Source organism: Podarcis melisellensis (assembly GCF_964234715.1).
Source record: "Podarcis melisellensis genome assembly, chromosome: Z".
NCBI classification, from domain to species: domain Eukaryota; kingdom Metazoa; phylum Chordata; class Lepidosauria; order Squamata; family Lacertidae; genus Podarcis; species Podarcis melisellensis.
The window spans coordinates 8,677,389-8,696,584 of NC_138547.1; the positions used below are offsets into that span (position 1 = coordinate 8,677,389).

Consider the following 19,196-nt stretch of genomic DNA (forward strand, 5'->3'; position numbering starts at 1 on the left):
GGTGCAAAACAAGGAGTACTTCAAATGTATTTATGAGGATGTGTTATGAAGCATGACCTGCCCAGAGATGAAGGGGAAGAAGAGGAGTTTCCAGCCCAAAAGAATACAGTGTTTTAATTTGGTTTGGGCAATATCTTTTATGTATGAAAACCAAGCGCATCCTACCCTTACATAATTTGTGTACATGCTGTCCCTGACATTGGCTCTCAGTTAAGTGCTTAATAAACAGCTACATCTAAATTGCTCAATTCCACCCCCACCCATTTTTCAAATTGCACATTGTCAAGCTTTCTGACAGCACAATTTCCCCCAACTCTACATTTTATGTCCAACTGCAACGCGCGCATGCACACACACACACAGAAGAAACCTTGGATGTGTTCCTAAGTTCTACCTAATATTAGAAATTATCTGATAGCTTCCCCCTTTAAAAAATATACTTCTGGGTGACCAGAGGCGGTTTTAGAGCTTCAGGGGGCACCAAAACAATGCTGTAGAATGGAGCATGAGGGGTTGGGGAGTGGGGTATCATTGAATTTTAGCGTTGCACAAGGCACTGCTGAAATTTGAGAGCCCAAAGTCTGCCACTGCCATGACAACATAGCATCATACTATGCATAACCTTGCAAAGGAACCTTAATATAAACATAAAAATGCAGTGCACAGCAGTTTACTACACGTTGAAAAGGGAAATTCACAAGCACACTAAATAAACCACTTAGTAATATCCACCAGGAGCTGCTTGTCCAGGGAGGTATCTCGGTTGTAAATCCAACAAAATTCTGCAGAAGTGACAGTTGTATTATTACACCTCTCTGACCAGCAACATAATGCAGAATGGGGTCTTGTGTATCTGCAGAGCTCCTCAACACCTTTTTGCATAAGCCATTTTGGCAAGAGACCAGATTTGGACCACCATCCCACCAATAAGAACTATATGGAGTACGTCCAGTGCTTGGCTATCTCTAGCTGGGCAGCAGCCTTCAAGATTGGGTCTTAACTGCCCAGCATCAATTCCCAACAAAAAGGCCAATGAGCTTACACCTGCCCTGCCCACCTTATTTTACACTGCTGCTGGCCAGCACATCCCCTACCACAAGGTTTGCCACAAGGTCCCTAAAACCTAGAGCTGGCTCTGCTTTTTCTTGTACTTACAATGCTGATGTTTCTTAAGTTTGCTCATAAATAGAGGGATCTGTGTTCTCCATTAAAACAACAGCCCCTTGTGTTAATCACCACCTGATTGGAAAAAGACTCTGCCCACCATTAATTTCTCAAAATCCCATTTGGAAGCCATCTAGTGTTCATTCCCAGATTCTACAGCAGTGAATATGGTAAACAAATGATAGCAGGGTGTTTTGTTTTGTTTCACTTTGTCTGATAAATAATTTCTGCCCCTTGTCTGTCCTCAATTGCCTGCCAATCTATTTCATTGGGTGGCCATGGTTTCTAGTTATTATGAGTGGAAGGAGAAGTCTTATAAACTAACTCCCATCTTCCTTTTTGTTCAATCTGAACAGTTTTTCCTCATAGAGAATGTGCTTCCAATATATGATTTTCAAGCTTTTATTTACCTAAGAGAAAGGAGCATGTGGGAAGGAAGTCCAATGGCTATCCCATAACTATTGCCTGGAAGTAAATAGCTATTAATGTACACTACATAAATCTGTTGTTGTTGTTGTTGTTGTTGTTGTTGTTGTTGTTATATTTATATTTATATCCCACCCATATGACTGGGTTTCCCAAACACACTGGGCGGCTTACAGCATACATATAAACATAATAAAACATCAAATATTTTAAAAATGGAATATCTTATACAGACTATTAATAAACCAATAAATCAACAGAAACAAATAATACTAGGATTGGGAAGTTGGTTTGGATGATAGATTTGGGTACCACCAACCCTGTGACTTGATGCATGTAAGATGGGAGTCTACAAGAAGTGGTCAAACTTGTCTCTTTGTTAACAGTCTTAGCCAAGCCTGTTACATGTCTTTTACATGTCTTTTGGGGCTTTTCTGGAAACCTAAGGGAAAGCAAGATCTGTTGCAGTGCTAATGCTGTGAATCCCTCCATTCTCTTTTTTTAAAAAAATTAAATTTTATTAACATATAAAACACATACATATACATTTGCACAATTACACAATACACATACATAACACACTACCTTATTTTCATAACATAAAACATACCTACATTACTCTATGTAATACCTAAGTATACTGTACATACCAACATACCAACACACCTACCCCACACGGACACCCACCAAGTGACTTGACTTCCAGCCGTTCTTGTTACACTACTTTATTTTTCCAATTAGCTTAAACACATTTCATTATTTCTTTAATCTCTTCTTCTATCTTAACTTTACTCTCCTTTCACTCTAATCATTTTCTGGATTCACTCAATATCTGTCAGAAATTCTACTTTTTCTACATAAATTTGGATGTATTCCTTAAAGATAGCGCACTCTTTATTCACTTTATTCTCCTCATCCTCCCTGTTAGTTCAGCAATATGGAAGTATTCTATCATTTTAGATAACCAGTCTGTTTTAGTTGGGACACTGCTGCTTTTCCAATTTTTGGCAATCATTAACCTTGCCACCGTAGTTGCATACATAAATATTGGCCTGACCGATCTTTTTATTTCCTCTGACATGATGCCTAGGAGAAAGGATTCTGGATTTTTTCAAATGAAAATCTAAACATCTTTTTCAGTTTGTTATAGATATTTTCCCATTCTCTGCACACAAACCCTTCAACATTTCTCTGGTGAAAATAGGAACGTCCCATTCCATAATGATAATTTTACTATTTATACCCCAAACATTTTACTGGGTTGCCCCAGCCACTCTGGGCAGCTTCCAGCAAATATAAAAACACAATAAAACATTAAAAACCTTCCCTATACAGGGTTGCCTTCAGATGGCTCAGGGGTCAGATAACTCCATACCATTCAAAATTTCTCCAGTGAAAATAGGGACATCCTAAGGAAAAGTGAAACATTCTGGGGTCAAATCAGAAGCCGAGACAGCTTCTCTAACTCAGGGACCTCTCTGGCAAATAGGGACACTTTGGAGGGACTGTGTTCAGGTTCTATATATGTATTAAAAACCCATATATCCTAAAGACACCAGTCTCCTTTGACCTTCATTCTAAGAAAACAGAACACTTGGTACTCACAGAGTCTCTCACCATTTGGGGGTGGCATGTAACAATACATATTCAAAATTTAAACCTGTGTAAAATCTGATGAGGAATCAAGCAATTGGCATTTTATCAGAGTAGTGGCTTCACACAAGGGATGTGTATTGAGTGTGCTTTAAATGTGTTATGTACTGAAGTTCTCACCCTGGGCCAGCAGGGGGATACTGTAGATAGTCATGCAAATGAAGGATCGAAAGTGATGTTCAGTGATTAGATAGTTTGTATGCAAATGAAGATCGAAAGTGACATTCAGTGATTGGATAGTTTTAGAAAATGGCAACAGTTACATTGTACTGGAGCTCTATATAAGCAGGCTGACTGAGCTCCTCAGTTCAGTTCTGTTCTGGCATCTGAATAAAGAAGAGCTGTTTGAAGAATCACTGTGTCGTCTGATATGTTCGGCCACAACTTAACAAAATGCATGGTGCTGATCTGTCCAGAGTGGAAGGAAATGTATCATGCTGAAAGCAATCTGTCCTTACAAAAGCCACAGACATCTCTGGACACAAGTACAGATCTTTGTGTATAAAAATGAAAAGTAAAGGGCAGTCCCAGCCAAAGAGGTCTCCCATTCCTAGCACTGATTAGAGTTCTATATTAGCCCCTTTCTCTTTCCCTACCAAAGGGTTGTCCATGACTGACAATCTGCAAACACAGCTCAGCTGAGGCCTCAAAGAATAACTCAGTTGATAGATTTTGGGACTTTATCTCATGGTTGTTCAAGCCCCAGTTGGGCAAAAAATTCCTGCATTGCAGGGGGTTGGAATAGATTACCGTATCCTTTACTTCCAACTCTTTTATACACAGAAATAAAGTGTGATTCTTTTGTTTGTTTGTTTGTTTGTTTGTTGTGCAGTTGGATACAAAATGTGGACTGGAGTGGGGCCATCATGAAGTTGGAAAGCTGATGTGTGGTTTGAAAAATTGGGGTGGACGAAAAATCAAATACATAGGTGTAGGCATTTATTAAGCACCATAACTACTAACTACAGGCTATTGCAGACACAGAGTGTACACACAAATTATGTAAAGGGAGAATGTGCTCAGTTTTCTCCCATTCTTAAACTCCCCAGACCATATTAAATCACTTTCTTCTTTCTGGCTGGAACCTCCTCTTCTTCCCCTTTCAGTCAGGTAACGCTTCATCACATCAAAGTAAACACTCCTAAAATACTCCTGGTTTTGCACCTGTTACTGAACTAAGGCGGATAGATGGATGAATCCCTGGTATACTACAAGCTCCCTATACAGAAACCCACCACGGATTCAGGGTGTAAGGAAGGAGCAGGGCACATTTTGTATTTGTTTGGCTTTTCCTTTTTTGGTGTGTGGAGTCTGATGCAGAGTTCGTGCTACTGGAAAATCTGCTTTTAAAGTAATTTTAAAATCATTGCTCCCAAACAACCTGCTTCTGGCTGCCAAGGAAAAATGCGGAACCCTCCTGTGTTTTCTTCCATCTCCCTTTTCTAAAGGCATCATCAGGTGGTTTCAGCTGCAGTCTGCTGCAAAGACTGAGCCTCAAAGCTGCAAGGGGCCTGCTGCATCTGTATTCTCTTGCAGAGGAATGAATCTAAGCGGCAGAGAGACAGAGAGGGTCAGGAGATGAGGCGGCTGCCGAATTAACCAATGGCAGGAACCTAATGTCTTAGCCTAATAGACCCAACTGCCGGTGGTACCTGCTGGAGGTGTAAAGCTGCAAATGCTGAGAAATTTGGGGTTCATGCCAGAAAATTCTTGGAAGGTATAGTGATGGAAAACAAAGAATGTACTGTGATAACTGGTTATACTTTACCCAGGGACCCTTAAATTCTCCTCTTTTGATATGTTAAAGAAAATTGTACTAACAGAGGACAGGCAATTAATCAACATCTATTAAATGCTGCCAGAACCTAGGAACCAACTCCTAGGAGCACGAGGGCTTCGGCACACACAATAAAATACTTGTGGGCACCAGCCCCCCCCCCAATTTGGTGGGCGTTCCCATTCAGATAGTGTGTGTGCACTGTGTCATGTGATTGATTATGCAGGGAGGGGCTTACCTGGGCCCCCACAATATTTTTTTTCAAGTTGGCACCCTCGTGCCAGAATTATTATTGTCATATTGGGGAGGAGGTAAGAACAGCATTCTTGAGAGAATGGATAACTAAAATCTGGGATAAGGTATGTGTGGTTAAGCTTACATATATGGTGAGAACCAAAGGGCAGACATCAAGATAATGGTGTGTGTGTGTGTGTGTGTAACTGAGTCTTTTTCATCTGTTCAGCCACTGAACAGGATGCTGGGTCACTGACAAGATCCAACATGCTTGTCTTATGTGCTTAAGACTCACCCTTTTTAAATAATAATAATAAAAAAGTTGGTGAGATCCTGTAGTTTTTTGTTTTAATTGGCTATAAAGATTTAAAAGATTACTGGTTGTAAATAGAACGATAGATTAATTAGTATGGTGGTTTTGTTTCTGGTATTTGATTTTGATGATTATGCTTAAGATGGCATAATAGGATGATACTGAAATGTTTGTTATTCGAGGGGTGCATGTCTGGAGCCTTGTGACGGTAGCTAGCCTAAAAGGCAGCTTATAAATGATAAGATAAGATAAATATAGAACTAATATTATGCCTAGCAGAATAAGATAATCGCAGGGAGGCCCTCTGCGATTGCAGGAATGGAAGTGAAGCGCTTCACTGAGCGTCCCTACCAGCTGTTACAGCTGTTGCATCCGGGCTTGCCGAGAAAAGCATTCTGGGAGGTGTAGTTTGAAAGTGTCCAAACTCTCCCTCTCTCCCTCCTTTAAAAACAGAGAACCACAACTATGCACCGAGGTAAACGGTATCGTTGCAAAGAGCCTTAGGACTACCCGACCCTTTCTTTCCTAGATTTACATTTATTATTCGCTTCGCAGTATTATTGCAATATTTTTTCGAATCGGCCTGAAGAGCTACTTAAATATGGGTGTGATCTTAACTCCTACTCTCTGTTTACTCTAGAGTAAGCACAAAGCGATGCATGCAGTCAATCAAGGTTTTGCAATGTGCCGCTTGTCTAAATCGTATTTGTTCTGGGCTGGGGAGGAAGACGGGAGTGCAAATAAATAAACCCAGAATAATAGACTACAATTCCCAGGATGCTGCGCGCCCTGGCCCACGTGACTCACTAAATTCATTATCTTTTACCGAGGCATTGAATCTAGGCGGAACCTGATCAAGTGGAACGAACTTAATTGCGCGCAGACGGCAACTCGCCTGCTGCTTCTGCCGGAGGAAAAAGCGAAGAGGTGAAGAAAATACTGCAGCAAGATGATGCAGGCAAGTCTGTTTCAAAATTGTAGATGGTGTCTATTTAATTTACTTATTTAATTGGAAGCAAATTAAAAATGCGGAGCTTGTTTTTTAAAAAAACAAAAGTTTGTGGACAAATTCTCCCCGGCTCGTGTTGCTTTCATTCGTGCTGAGATCGATGCTGATCCAATTTTTATAAACAAATGCCGGACAACTACTTTACTATAACGTAACAGTGCCCAGAAAGTAGCCTTTATTTAGCTCTTTTAAAAGCGTCGTAATGAAATTTCGATCGCGATCTTAATTTGCACGCTGGGCGAGTCAGCGTCTCCATCTGTTGCCTGTTTACCAGGAACACACTAGTGTTTTGTTGGGTTCCTTGAAAAACAATGAGCCTTATTTTGTCCCTAATTGGGGGCGGGTGGTGGTGGTGAAGAGAGAGATTTGGGGTTGACTTTCCTTTTAAAGAGAAGTTGATGTACATCTCTTAGCGTCTGGCGAGTTTCATCGGAAGTTGCCTCACGCAGAGTCAAACCATTGCTCATCTAGCTCACTATTGTTTACACACACTGACTGGCAGCTGCTCGTCAGGGTATCAGAAAAGGACTCTTCCCATTCTTACCTAGAGATGGCAGGGACTGAATCTGGGACCTAATCTAAACCATGGGTAGGCAACCTAAGGCCCGGGGGCCGGATGCAGCCCAATCGCCTTCTCAATCCAGCCTGCGGACGATCAGGGAACCAGCGTGTTTTTACATGAGTAGAATGACTCCTTTTATTTAAAATGCATCTCTGGGTTATTTGTGGGGCATAGGAATTTGTTCACTCCCCCCCCAATATAGTCCAGCCCCCCACAAGGTCTGAGGGACAGTGGACCAACCCCCTGCTGAAAAAGTTAGCTGATCCCTGTAATCTACGCAGATGCAGTACCATTGAGCTGCAGCTATTCTCTTGCCCTACAGACACTTAATCCTTGAGTTGGGTTGGGGAGATATATCTTGGGTCCAGAGTGCATGAATACAAACTTTAGATTTACGGTATAAAGAAAATTTTGGTCCAGCTCTCCCAGTGGCTATGCACCATGCAGGCAGCTCAGAAGACTCTAACTTCATAGTATATAGAAGACTATGAAAATGATTGGGGTGGGGTGGGCTGGATTGGGTTGTTGCACAGGCGTGCCTAATCACCCTGAATTGTGCACCCTGAATTTGCTATGGTTTTACAAGGGTGACCCTCTTTAGATGGAGATGTGTATTATTTCACTTACTTCAGAATGTAATGAGAGAGTCCTGATGCTCTCCTACTTGTGTTGCTGAGAGGGGCTGCCGGCATCTGCCCCCAAATCCTCCCTTACAGTGCCACCTTTGTTGCCACCAGCCATGCCTCTGTCCTAGGTCTGACACTTATCTCCTCCTGATTTTTGGGAGAGGACAGGATAGTACAGGAGGAGGTGATCCCCAAAGTATCTTGGCCCCAAGCTAGGGTTTGGAAGGTCCTTGCTAAATTGTGCCTGAGACCTAATTGGTATGGCTATGGGTGTAAAATGCCCCCGCACAGACTTTCATTCCTCTCCAACCCCCATAACCCCCTGTCCAGATAGATGGGTTTCCTGCTTCAGAGGTCAGCACAAGCCAGACAACTGCTGGTGCTCATTCAGACTAGTGGAGCCAGAACCAGTGAGAGGCAGAGCCAACTAATTCTGGTCTAGTCCCCTGCCCATCCTTCTCCTTTCTGGCTTCTACAAGGGCTACACTTGAGACTAAGCTGGCAGGCAGGGCCACCCCCTGAACTGGTTGCAAGTAAAAGGGCAGACAGGCAGGAGCAGTTGGGGTTGATGGGGCAGTGCCCAACCGGGCAAGCCTAAACTGGATTATCACCAGGTAAATGGGCAGCAGGAACAGAAGAGCCTTCGTCAATGTGAAATAGCCCTTGGACTGGTGTGTGTGGATTTGCAACCTGAGTTTCAATCCAAGCCAATCCTATTGTCTTCCCAAAAGGCAAGCGGAGGACAGGAGAGAGCTGGAGAGTGGGGGCTGGTCCATTGGGACAAGTGGAGCCCTGTTCCACCAACCTCAGCCAGCCTTCCTACTCCCTGCCTTCCTACTTACAGTCAGTCTAGGGCAGTGTTTCCCAACCTTGGGTCTCCACCTATTTCTGGACTCCAACTCCCATCATCCCTAGCTAGCAAGATCAGTGGTCAGGGGTGATGGGAATTGTAGTCCAAAAACAGTTGAAGACCCAAGGTTGGGAAACACTGGTCTAGGGCATGCCAGTCAGCTTCCTCCTTGGTTTCAGTGTTGCCCTTGTAGAATCAACAGGAAGGAGGGCGGGGGCCAAACTAGAATGAGTTGTCTCTGCCTCCTGTTGACTATGGCACCATCTGCCTCAATGGGCACCAATCACCACTGCATCCAGGTATTTCCTAGTCATTCTGAAGGCCAGCAATTGAAGAAAAGTTGTCTCCCAGAGGGCACTAGCCACTACTGGGTTTGGAGGTGAATCTGATGTAACTTGACAAGGCTCTGAATTTTCTTGTTGCATCCCATCCCCCTTCCCGTTTTCTCTAATGGCTTTTAAATAAGCATTTTGCTAATTAAGATAATGCAACATGTATGTGTGTGCATGAAAAAGGCAGTCGGGTGACTCATGTCATGCTTCCTCAGTGGGCTTTCCCAGTATAACCAGAAGCTGTTCTTTGGTTCCTTGAAATTAGGTTAGACAGAACTGCTTCCGCATCCTGACTACCTGCCTGTTTACTCAGGAAGTCCTACTTGAGTATGTGCCAAACTGTCCCACCTCAGTAGAGCGATCCTGTGCATGCATACTTGGAAGTAGGTCTCAATAGGCCAGTCACATTCTTTTGCATTTGCTGCAACAGGCTGATGCAACTTCCTATGGAAGAGGACTCTGGTGTTTATGGTAGTCCCCAGCGTAAACACTATGAGAACAAGCCAGTCAAAGCAAAGTCCTTTTAATTCCCCATGATTTCAATGTGAGAGAGTGCTATTCTTATTTTATGAGAAGTCCCACTATATTCATTTTAGAGATGCATGGAGAAATCTGATTCAGTTCACATGCCTGACTTCTTCTTCTTCTTCTTAATTAAATTTCTATACCACCTTCATCTGAGAATCACAGGGCAAACAAGACTTTGGGTATCTTTGTAAATATGCCAGGGAAGGGAGAAAACAGCCCCAAGGGCCAAGTGTCTCCCTCCAGTGTTCTTTATTGGACCTTTGGGACTCACCCTAGGCCATACTCCTTCCTCAGCTGTGAGTTCTCTGTTCAGGCCATACCCCTCACTGACCAGAAGAGAACGTAGATCTTATTCTCATGCAGACTAACCCTTGGTTCAATTCTGAGTGTCTCTAGGCAGGGCTGGGAGAGACCTTGAAAGCCTGGAGAATCACTGCCAGTCAGTGTAGTCTAGTGTTCCTCAACCTCGGGTCCCAAGCTGTTATTGGACTACAACACCTGTCATCCTTAGCTAGCAAGACCAGTGGTCAGTTATGATGGGAACTGTAGTCCCAAAACAGCTGGAGACCCAAGGTTGGTAAACACTGCTGTGGACAATACTGAACTAGGTAGAGCAGTGGTCTGGCAGCTTCCTATGTTCCTCAGGAATTAGTGAAACATAGGAAATTCTCCAGTTCTCTGTTCTCCCTTCATGTGATCTGCTAGAAGTCTTTACCCGATTATCCCACTGATTAGAAACCACAGTTTTCTTCCCAAGCTCTTTTGCAATGAAAGAAATAGTCCTGGTTCTGTTTCCGCCTCCATCTCTTTCATTCACAGCAACGCAATAATTGTGACATCACACCTAGACGTGCCCAGTCTTGTGTGAATTTCCTCAACTCCCATTGGAGTTTCTTTGGCAGACAGTGTATATTCAACTTATTGCTTTAGGTTGAGCATTAAAAGCTCAGTATTGTTGACACAGGCAAGCAGCAACTACCCTGGGTTTCAGACAGCAGTTTTTCCAGTGCTACCTGGAGAAGACAGGGTTTGAGCCTGGGGCCTTCTGTATGCAAAGAAGATTAGGTTTATTTTAATTTAATTAAAAAATTACGTCCCACTTACTAAGAAATTGCATCAAAATGACTTTTAAGAGATGTAGTTTTGAATGCTTTAATTATTGTGAATATACTTTTTTTAATGATGTGCACTGCCCTGGACTCCTATGGGAAGAAGAACGTGATAGAACACAATCATAGTTATTGATAATAATAAATTATGCACGGGTGGGGAGCCTGTGGCCCTCTAAATCCAGCCAGATGGGCAGGGTAGAAATAATAAATTATTATTATTATAAATGTTTTTGGACCCCATCTCCCATCAACCCCCAGCCAGCAAGCTCAGTGGTCAAGGGTTATGGGAGCTGGAGTCCAGAGACTTCTGGGGACCTAAGGCTGAAGAACACTGATATAACCTATTTTCTTCTCTGGCTGGCAGTGGCTCTCCAGAACTTGGGCAGGGATGGGACCCAAATTCTCCATGCACTCCATAGGTTTTTGCGACTGACCATGAGAATCTGCCTCTTAGGAAATCAGCTTTTGCATAATACAGTTTTGGTTCTCCTTTCACATTCTCAGTTTTGCATGTTTCAAGAGAGATCCAACTTGAAGTGAACAATTTCTGTTCGAAGATCCGACACAGGTGTGGAATTTGGCACCAAGAAACTGGTGCTGACCGGAATTCACTGACCCTGTGAATGAGGGATTTGCAAAGACGCTGACCCTGTTTTTGACCATACTGTAATAGAGCTTTCACATTAATAAGCAAAACAGAGACCCAACAATTAGTTGGAATAAGATGACAGATAATAATAGGCTGGGATGATGAAAATGGCACATGATAAAGAACTTCCTTGTACAGAATCAAACCAGTGGTACAGGTTGTCAAATAAAGCCTATGTTACTGGTTGAGTTGCCCTGACACCTGTGGTAAATTACATATACACAGAGAGAGACAGACACACACAAGCTCTGCGTCTGACTGGTCATCTGGAGGTTCCAGGGATCAAACTAGGAGCTTCTGGATTCAGAGCCTACATTGGCTCCCAGTACATTTCCGAGCACAATTCAAAGTGTTGGTGCTGACCTTTAAAGCCCTAAAGGGCCTCGGCCCAGTATACCTTAAGGAGCGTCTCCACCCCACATCGTCCAGTGCCGAGGGCCTTCTGGTGGTTCCCTCGCTGCGAGAAACAAAGCTACAGGGAACCAAGAAGAGGGCCTTCTTGGTTGTGGCGCCCGCCCTGTGGAACGCCCTCCCATCAGATGTCAAAGAGATAAACAACTACCTGATATTTAGAAGACATCTGAAGGCAGCCCTGTTCATGGAAGTTTTTAATGTGTGACATTTTAATGTATTTTAATCTTTGTTGGAAGCCGCCCAGAGCGGCTGGGGAAACCCAGGCAGATGGGTGGGGTACAAATAAATTATTATTATTATTATTATTATTATTATTATTATTATTATTATTATTCCACCAAGCTCCTAACCCTAAAATGTCTTTAGCTCTAGCTCCTATCTGCACCAGACACACCTCAGTAGAGTAAAATAGTGAATGACTATAGAGCCATGGGAGAGCTGGGAAGCAGATGTCACACCATCAGCTCTGCTATGACAGGCCAAGTCCATCAGGCCTCCTGTCACCTCAGCTGCCATTCCACCAGACCAGGAGCAATGGGAAGCAGGGCTCATTTAATCAACTTTGTCAGAGGCCCCGCTCCACCAAGCACCTCCTGCCCCTCTTGGTCAATATAGGAACAACGATTTAGAAACTTGCGCCTGAGTTTTGTTTTTCCTCTTCCTTCCCTTCCCTTTTCCCTTGTGGGTATAAGCCTTGTGGGTAAGAACTGCCTTGTTTTGATTGTGTGTAAGCTGCTCTGGTAGCCTTTCTGGCTGAACAGCAGGGTGCAAATACTCTCAACAAATATAGGATGCAAGTCCTTATCACACGTTCTGTGTGTGTAGAGGGGGCACCTCTGGGGTGTATGGGGTGTTAGGGGAGGGGCAGTACCTCTGGTGGAAGCTGCCAGCATGCAACAGTGGGCACACCTTGGGGATGGCTTCCCCTGGCCGGCTAAAACAGGCAAGGGTAGCTGATGGGTCTCAAACCCTCAGTGAGTGAGGGTCTTCCCCTGCATGTGAAGACAGGCTCCGGCAAATGGTGCAGGTGAGACCAAGATTGGGTCCAGCATTCAAGATGGCGGTTTATACATGTGGTGTAGAGGGAAGTGTGGGGAAGTGACAAGATTTGGGGCAGCAACCTGGCATGCAGTTCTTTCCTGCCATTTTCACAGGGGAAAAGTTGGGGTGTGGCAACGCTGTCCAATTATGTTAGATGTCGTGCCACACTGTTCCCGCTGGTGTGAATTAAATTTAACATGGCATGCTGGTATATCAGTCACTCCACCCCCCGATAACCCAACAGGTACTACTGCAGCTTGAAAGGAAGATCAGAAAATGGGACAGGAGAACTTACACACTGTTCCTCACGTCTGAATGCACTTTTAGTTCTGGTGTTGCCCTTGTAGGACTCAGCAAAGAGGAGGGTAGGGGAAGCACTAGAATTAGTACGCACCACCTCTCATTGGCCCTGGCACAACCTGCTCTTGAGCTCCTTGCTTTCTGCCCTTCCAGTCCCAGTGGATCAATTTGCGTCAACCTGGTTCCTTCCAGATCTGTTCAACTACACCTCCATCAGTCCCAGCAATGAACAGTCGTGCTTGCTGGGGCTGATGGGATGTTGGCAGGGCACCAGATTAGTGGAGGCTGTTCAAGATCTTGCATAAGCCTGCCCTGGATTTAGGTAATTAGATTTGGGGCTCTGGCTTATTAAACTGGCCTATCAACCAGGAACCTAGTGGGGCTACTTTACATATACTAGAGTAAATTGTGCATAAATGTGTGTGTGTGAAAATAATGTGCAAAAAAAAAAAAGTGTATCAGGAGAAGTTTGCACTAACATGTTGGTGAATTATCACGGGCACGTAAAAAAGAATTGCACGCTGACGTGGAATTGTGGAGAACTGAAATTAAGACCGGATAAGTGAGAAACTGAAATTGACAGATTCATTGACCCCTAATTCTGGAGGTAAAGGAGAAATTAGTGGATTGAATTGGAAAGAGGAGAAGCTGAGTTTGGCAGATTCACCCACCCTTGGTCCATAGCTAGTCCCAGGAACCTTGCCAGTGTTTCCTCTTTGTTAATTCTTCCTCCTTTCCATCCATCCTCTACAGATGTTTTTCTATTTCTCGGACAAAGTGGTCCTTCTTTTTGACTTCTGGAAAACGCACACCCCAGCAGGTAAGAAAACAGCCTTATCTCTTAAGTAAATATGAGCTGCTGAGGCAAACAAGAAAGGTCCTTGAGGATGAGGGAAGATTATATGAAACCTTAGCCTCAGAAACAAAGATGACAAAGCTTGCTCTGTGCCATGCATAAGGCTTCCCTAGGCAACTGACTCCCTAGAATGCTTGGCTTCGTAATGGTTTTGAGGGCCAAGAAAGAAGAAGTCAAACAAACTAACACAGGATTTATCCATACTGTACTTAGTTTTCCCCTACTCTTTCCAGACACAGGCTTGCACTTTAAAATTCTTGTGTCTGAGCACTCTTTCTTTGCCCTGGAGCTTTCCCTGCAAAAACCTACTCTTTAGTGCTCAATTGGAGCCAAAGTTAATTGCTGTTTGCTTATAAAGATTGAGGCTTTGTAGGGAAAGCTCTGGAGCGCAAAAAAGGGAGGCACTTGGACACGGAGTTTTAATACTCTGCTGTGCATGGAAAGAGCAGTGGAAAGGTAAGTGTGGAAAAGCCCATAGAAGACCAATTGTCCATCAGCTGTGGCTCAGTGGCAGAGCATCTGCTTTGCATGTAGGAGGTTATGGGTCAATCCTCAACATCTCCAGGTAGAGCAGGGAGAGACATTACCTAACTACATGGACCATTGGTGCAACTCGGTATAAGATAGCTTACTCTCCAGTCTCGTCTCCGTCATTCATGGTGTGGAATGGGGAGCCTGTGAGAACTGCAGCTCCCTTCAGGGGCAGAGAAGGTGGTTAAGGAGAACTTCCTCCTGCTGCTTTCCAAATTATGCTGAACTACAAGTCCCACAATTCCTTACTACGGACCATGCTGGACTTTGTGCGAGGACATCTGGATGCTAAATCAGAGATTGTTGGATATATGTGAAAGGTAGAATAGGTCTGGAAGACACTCAACCTTCACCCTACATCCCCATATAAAAGTTTAAGGACCCCCCCTGCTTTTATGCACAACAGTTAAAAAACAGCTAAAAAGCATACAGACACAGAGTTAAGGGAGGATGGACACAAGCACATGAGTGAATTATGTAATTTACATGAACACACACAGACAGAGCACATGCCTCTTGGACAAGGATATAATTGTTGAGGCTCTGGTAGGTTTCTTGAGATAAAAAATAGCTCCCTATAGATGAGCAGTGAAAAAACCAACAACCCATAGCAGTGGTCTGGTAGCTTGTGGGAATTAATATAAGCAGTGTTAGGGGAAAATCTCATAATGGAGACCAGCAGGGTTTGGCAGTCAAAGCCAGCTTTATTATTGTTGTTGTTTTTGTTGTTGTTGTTAGAATCATTTACAAAATATAAAATAGAACCTTAAAATTGTTGATTAAAAACAGGTATGTAAAAACGTTTGAAAGATGTTTAGCAAAAGGAATGCTCCAGTTGCTTCTTGAAAATTTGACACTGTAATCCTACACATGTCTACATCTGGGATTAAGTCCCACTGAGTTCTATAGGTTTTACTCCTAGAAAAGTGAGTGGAGGGTTGCCACCTGAATCTCCTTCATTTCCTCTCACTCTGGAAGTCTTACTGAGCCTCCTGCAGCTTATTGTTGTTTTGATAAAGAGGGTATTTATAATAATGAATGCTCTTTTGATATGAGCAGGTCTGATGTAACTGTTTTGGATATCATTGCCATGCTTGCCTCTTAATAGTTGTATTATCAGCATATTATCTGTACACCATTATCTTTATTGCATTTTAATATTTCAGCTGTGCCACAGAGTGCTAAAAGTGCATATAAAATGAATTGTCCTCGATTTTCCCCTCCTAGAAATAAGCTTATCTTAACACACATATGGGCTAGAAACTTGCACTCTTAAAAAAAAAACCCCAGAGATAAGGTTTGCAGGAAGTGGAATCCTGCAGTTGAATTATACAGTATGTAGTTACACACAGGTTTGGGAATGGTTGTATACAAATATATTTTTACACCCACCCACCCATCCCATCTCCAACCATAAATCTGTTTTTTTACCCAACAGGGATGGTGCTCTCAGTACTGGTGATCATGCTGCTTGCCGTGTTGTACGAATTCATAAAGGTTGGCAAGGCGAAAGTGCTTCAGTACACAATGCCGCCATCCATTGCCTCCAGCATCAGCCAGGAGACCTTGAGAGAGCCAGAAAGGGCATCTATTAACACGGGCCTGGAACAGCTAAGCAGCTCCCCAAAGAAGTAAAAAAAATGGGGTGGGGTGGGGAAGCAAACAGCAATCTGCAGAAAACCTGTATTGACGTTTGCTCTGATTCCGCTTTAAAGGGTGGGTTTTCTCATGGGGAAAGCTCTGGAGGGGCGGGGGTGGGGGAAATGCGTTCAGACACAGAGCTTTAAAGTGCAGACTGTGCCTGGAAAGCATGGAGGAAAGTTAAGTGTAGGTAAGCCCTGACATTTGTTTCTCTTTCCTTTTGGAAAAGTTGGTTTTCGTGGCATGTCGTCCAGACCCTGCTCCATGTGGTCCAAGTGGTCCTCGGTTACCTGGTGATGCTGGCGGTGATGTCTTACAACACGTGGATCTTCCTGGGAGTGATTGCGGGCTCTGCCATTGGCTACTACATAGCATACCCACTGCTCAGTCCCAGATAGCAGCACTGGCATCAGCGCCGGAATATGGTTTTTAACAATGCTGATTAACTGGAGACTCCTGCCTTGGGAACAGATCTGTGGTGCTTGGATACTGAACTGGGTAAAGAGGAGTTACCCTGTTGTAGTTCCAAGATCTTTTCCCCTGCTCCCCATCCTCTGACTTCCACAGGCAGCACATTTAAACCTTCTACCTTTTTGAGAATGACTTTTTGTCCTTTCACTGGAATTTATTTGTAACTGCCTTTACTAAGTGCCTTGGAACAAATGCTCAGTAGCTAGAACTGAGATGTTTTGCTTTCTAACCTCAGGACGTGTAACAGTGGTACCTCGGGTTACAGACGCTTCAGGTTACAGACTCCACTAACCCAGAAACAGTACCTCGGGTTAAGAACTTTGCTTCAGGATGAGAACAGAAATCGTGCGGCGGCAGCAGGAGGCCCCATTAGCTAAAGTGGTACCTCAGGTTAAGAACGGACCTCCGGAACGAACTAAGTTCTTAACCCGAGGTACCACTGTAGTCAGCTAAGCCTTGCACTGTCCACTCTGACTGGCAGAACTCTTGAAAGTGAGGTTTTTTTGGGGGGGGGGCAACTTTACCAACCCTGCTACGCTCTGTCCTTTGAGGGGGTGGAACCCATGCCAACTTCATTCAAAGCACATGCTGAATGGTTCCATTCTGTTGCGGGCTTTTTAGTGTAGGAAGGCAATGGTGGAGATATATAAAATTATACATAATGGGAAGAAAGGGGATTAGGAGAAGTGTCCCCCCCCCACTTCTCATAAACGTAGAACTGGGGCCATCCAATAACTCAGAATGGTGGGAGACTCTAGCATTCAGGAGGGAAGTGCTTCTTCACACAGCAAATAAGTAAGCAAGCTATGGGATGCATTACTGCTATAGCCATCAACTTGGGCAGCAATAAATGGCAGCTGGACAAATTCACAGAGGATAATGTTACAGGTGGCTGCCAGTTGTGATGACTAGGTCCTACCCCTCCAACACGCCTCTGAATCCCAGTTGGGAGAGAGCCATTCAGCACAAACCCTGCTTAAAGGATTCCCATAAGCAACTGGTTGCCCACTGCCACAGTCACAGGCAGTATGCTTCTGAATCCCAGTTGCTAGAACCCACAGGAAAGGACAGGACTCTGGTGTTTGGGTTCTGCTTAAGGGCTTCCAATGGAAGTGTCTGGTTGGCCATTGTCAGAACAGGAGGCCAGAGTATTTGGGCCACTGGTCTGACCCAGCTGCTCTTCTTTTGTCCACTGTGAGAACAGGCTGCCAGACTATATGTAAAGCCTTTGGTTTCGACCAATAGAGCTCTTAGTCTTTTATTTTTCTGGGGGTGGGGATATTGGATTCAGGGCACAAAAGGGAAGACTCTGCGTAATTAACATAAGGGACTCACCACCACATGGTGAGGCTGTAAAGAGGAAGGAACCAAATGTTAGCCTCACTAATACCTTGCGGGACTGGGTCTGGTCAATGCTTGGAGGACAGAGATCTGTGTCCTGTGTCAGGTCATGGTTAACAGTACCACTTAATTCTGCTTTGGTCAGACCACACTGGAATACTGTGTTGGGAAGAAAATGTACACAGGGTGTTTAGCAAGGATAGCCTATATGGTGCCTTCTGGATATTGTTGGTCTGCAACTCCCATTGACTCCCCTCAACATGATCAGTGATCAGAGATTATGGGCAGTGTTGTCCAGCACAACTAGAGGGTGCCATTATGGCTCCAGATGCTGAACCAAGGAAAAACATTTGTGTGGCTAAATTAAAAATGAATGTGCTATGAAATCTGATGCAAAAATCGATATCAAATAAAATATTTTACTTAACACATCAGATTTCAGAAGTTTCTTTATGGTCTTCAAATTAGATGAAGGGTGTCTCAAGTTATTCCTGCATGTGAAAACTACACTTTCTCCCCCCAAAACTGCTTAAGCACGTTCAGCATGTTCAGTGGATCATTACAGACTGTTGCTAATTTTGGCTGGGATTCAATCACAAGCTGGCAAATTCAGGGCGAGCCATCGAAGGTGATCTGATGCTCTTGTACAGCATTCCCACTTGCCTTCCCCGCTCCAGTCCAACCAAAAATGAACTTTCTGAGCTAAGGAAAGAATGGGAAAGGCATCGTAAGGCAAGGTAATCACGTTTGCTGTATGCTAGCCTCTCCTCAAACCAAACAGAATGGATGCTCAACAGACGGGTGGTGATGGGCACACTACCTAGCACACAGAGCAGGATGAATGCAAAGCAAACAGGCTGGCTGCTTCATGGTTGGCTAGAGAGCCCATCCTAAGGGAGGGTTAAAAATGTTTAAATTGTAGATCAGGACAAAAAGAGTTTTGGCTGGGGGAGAATAAAAGAGGCTGGAGTTATCAGTAGTAGAGTTTGGCTGTCTGAGAGTCTTACAGGGCAGGATCCTGTATCCCAGACAGCTACTGTTGGGACTCATAAGGCCCAGGCAGCAAAGCCAATAGACATTGATGATTATTGTAAACCACCTGGATTTTATGAATAGCAGTGGATAGATAAACAGAGATTATGGGAGTTCAACAACACATGGTGCTCCATAGATCCCCCCCACCATCCTTTGAACTAGACTCAAGTGAGGAAGAATGCAGGAGGGCCACAAGTGCATTTAGATGTGAGGGGTTATTGCATTAGTTTTCTTGATTGTAATGCCAACACTTCCGTCCATTTTCTAACGTTCTTTTCACACTGCAGTACCAGTTGCAGTATGGAACAGTGGGGGGGGGGGAAGTTTGCCA

The 19,196-nt window shown here is 43.9% G+C and overlaps 1 protein-coding gene and 1 long non-coding RNA gene across 5 annotated transcripts in view; both read left to right on the forward strand.

Moving 5' to 3' along the window:
• LOC309361563 overlaps positions 1-19,196 on the forward strand; it is a 255,050-nt gene that overhangs the window by 118,495 nt on the left and 117,359 nt on the right. Inside the window, exon 2 of the long non-coding RNA XR_014164508.1 lies at positions 16,880-17,922. This is a non-coding gene — a long non-coding RNA (uncharacterized lncRNA). The remainder of the gene's footprint in view (positions 1-16,879; positions 17,923-19,196) is intronic.
• The window catches only part of SLC31A2 (solute carrier family 31 member 2), a 766,698-nt gene continuing 753,880 nt past the window's right edge, over positions 6,379-19,196 (forward strand). For 3 of the 4 annotated variants that reach the window (XR_014164479.1, XR_014164480.1, XR_014164481.1), the window contains exons 1-4: positions 6,379-6,525; positions 13,744-13,810; positions 15,816-16,008; positions 16,248-16,763. Coding sequence is in view for 1 of the 4 variants with exons in the window: in XM_081896656.1 (XP_081752782.1) it covers positions 6,517-6,525; positions 13,744-13,810; positions 15,816-16,008; positions 16,248-16,416 (438 nt within the window). In the remaining 3 variants the exon portion in view is untranslated. Of the gene's footprint in view, positions 6,526-13,743; positions 13,811-15,815; positions 16,009-16,247; positions 16,847-19,196 lie in introns of those variants that run through there. The other variant, XM_081896656.1, reaches the window with a different exon arrangement.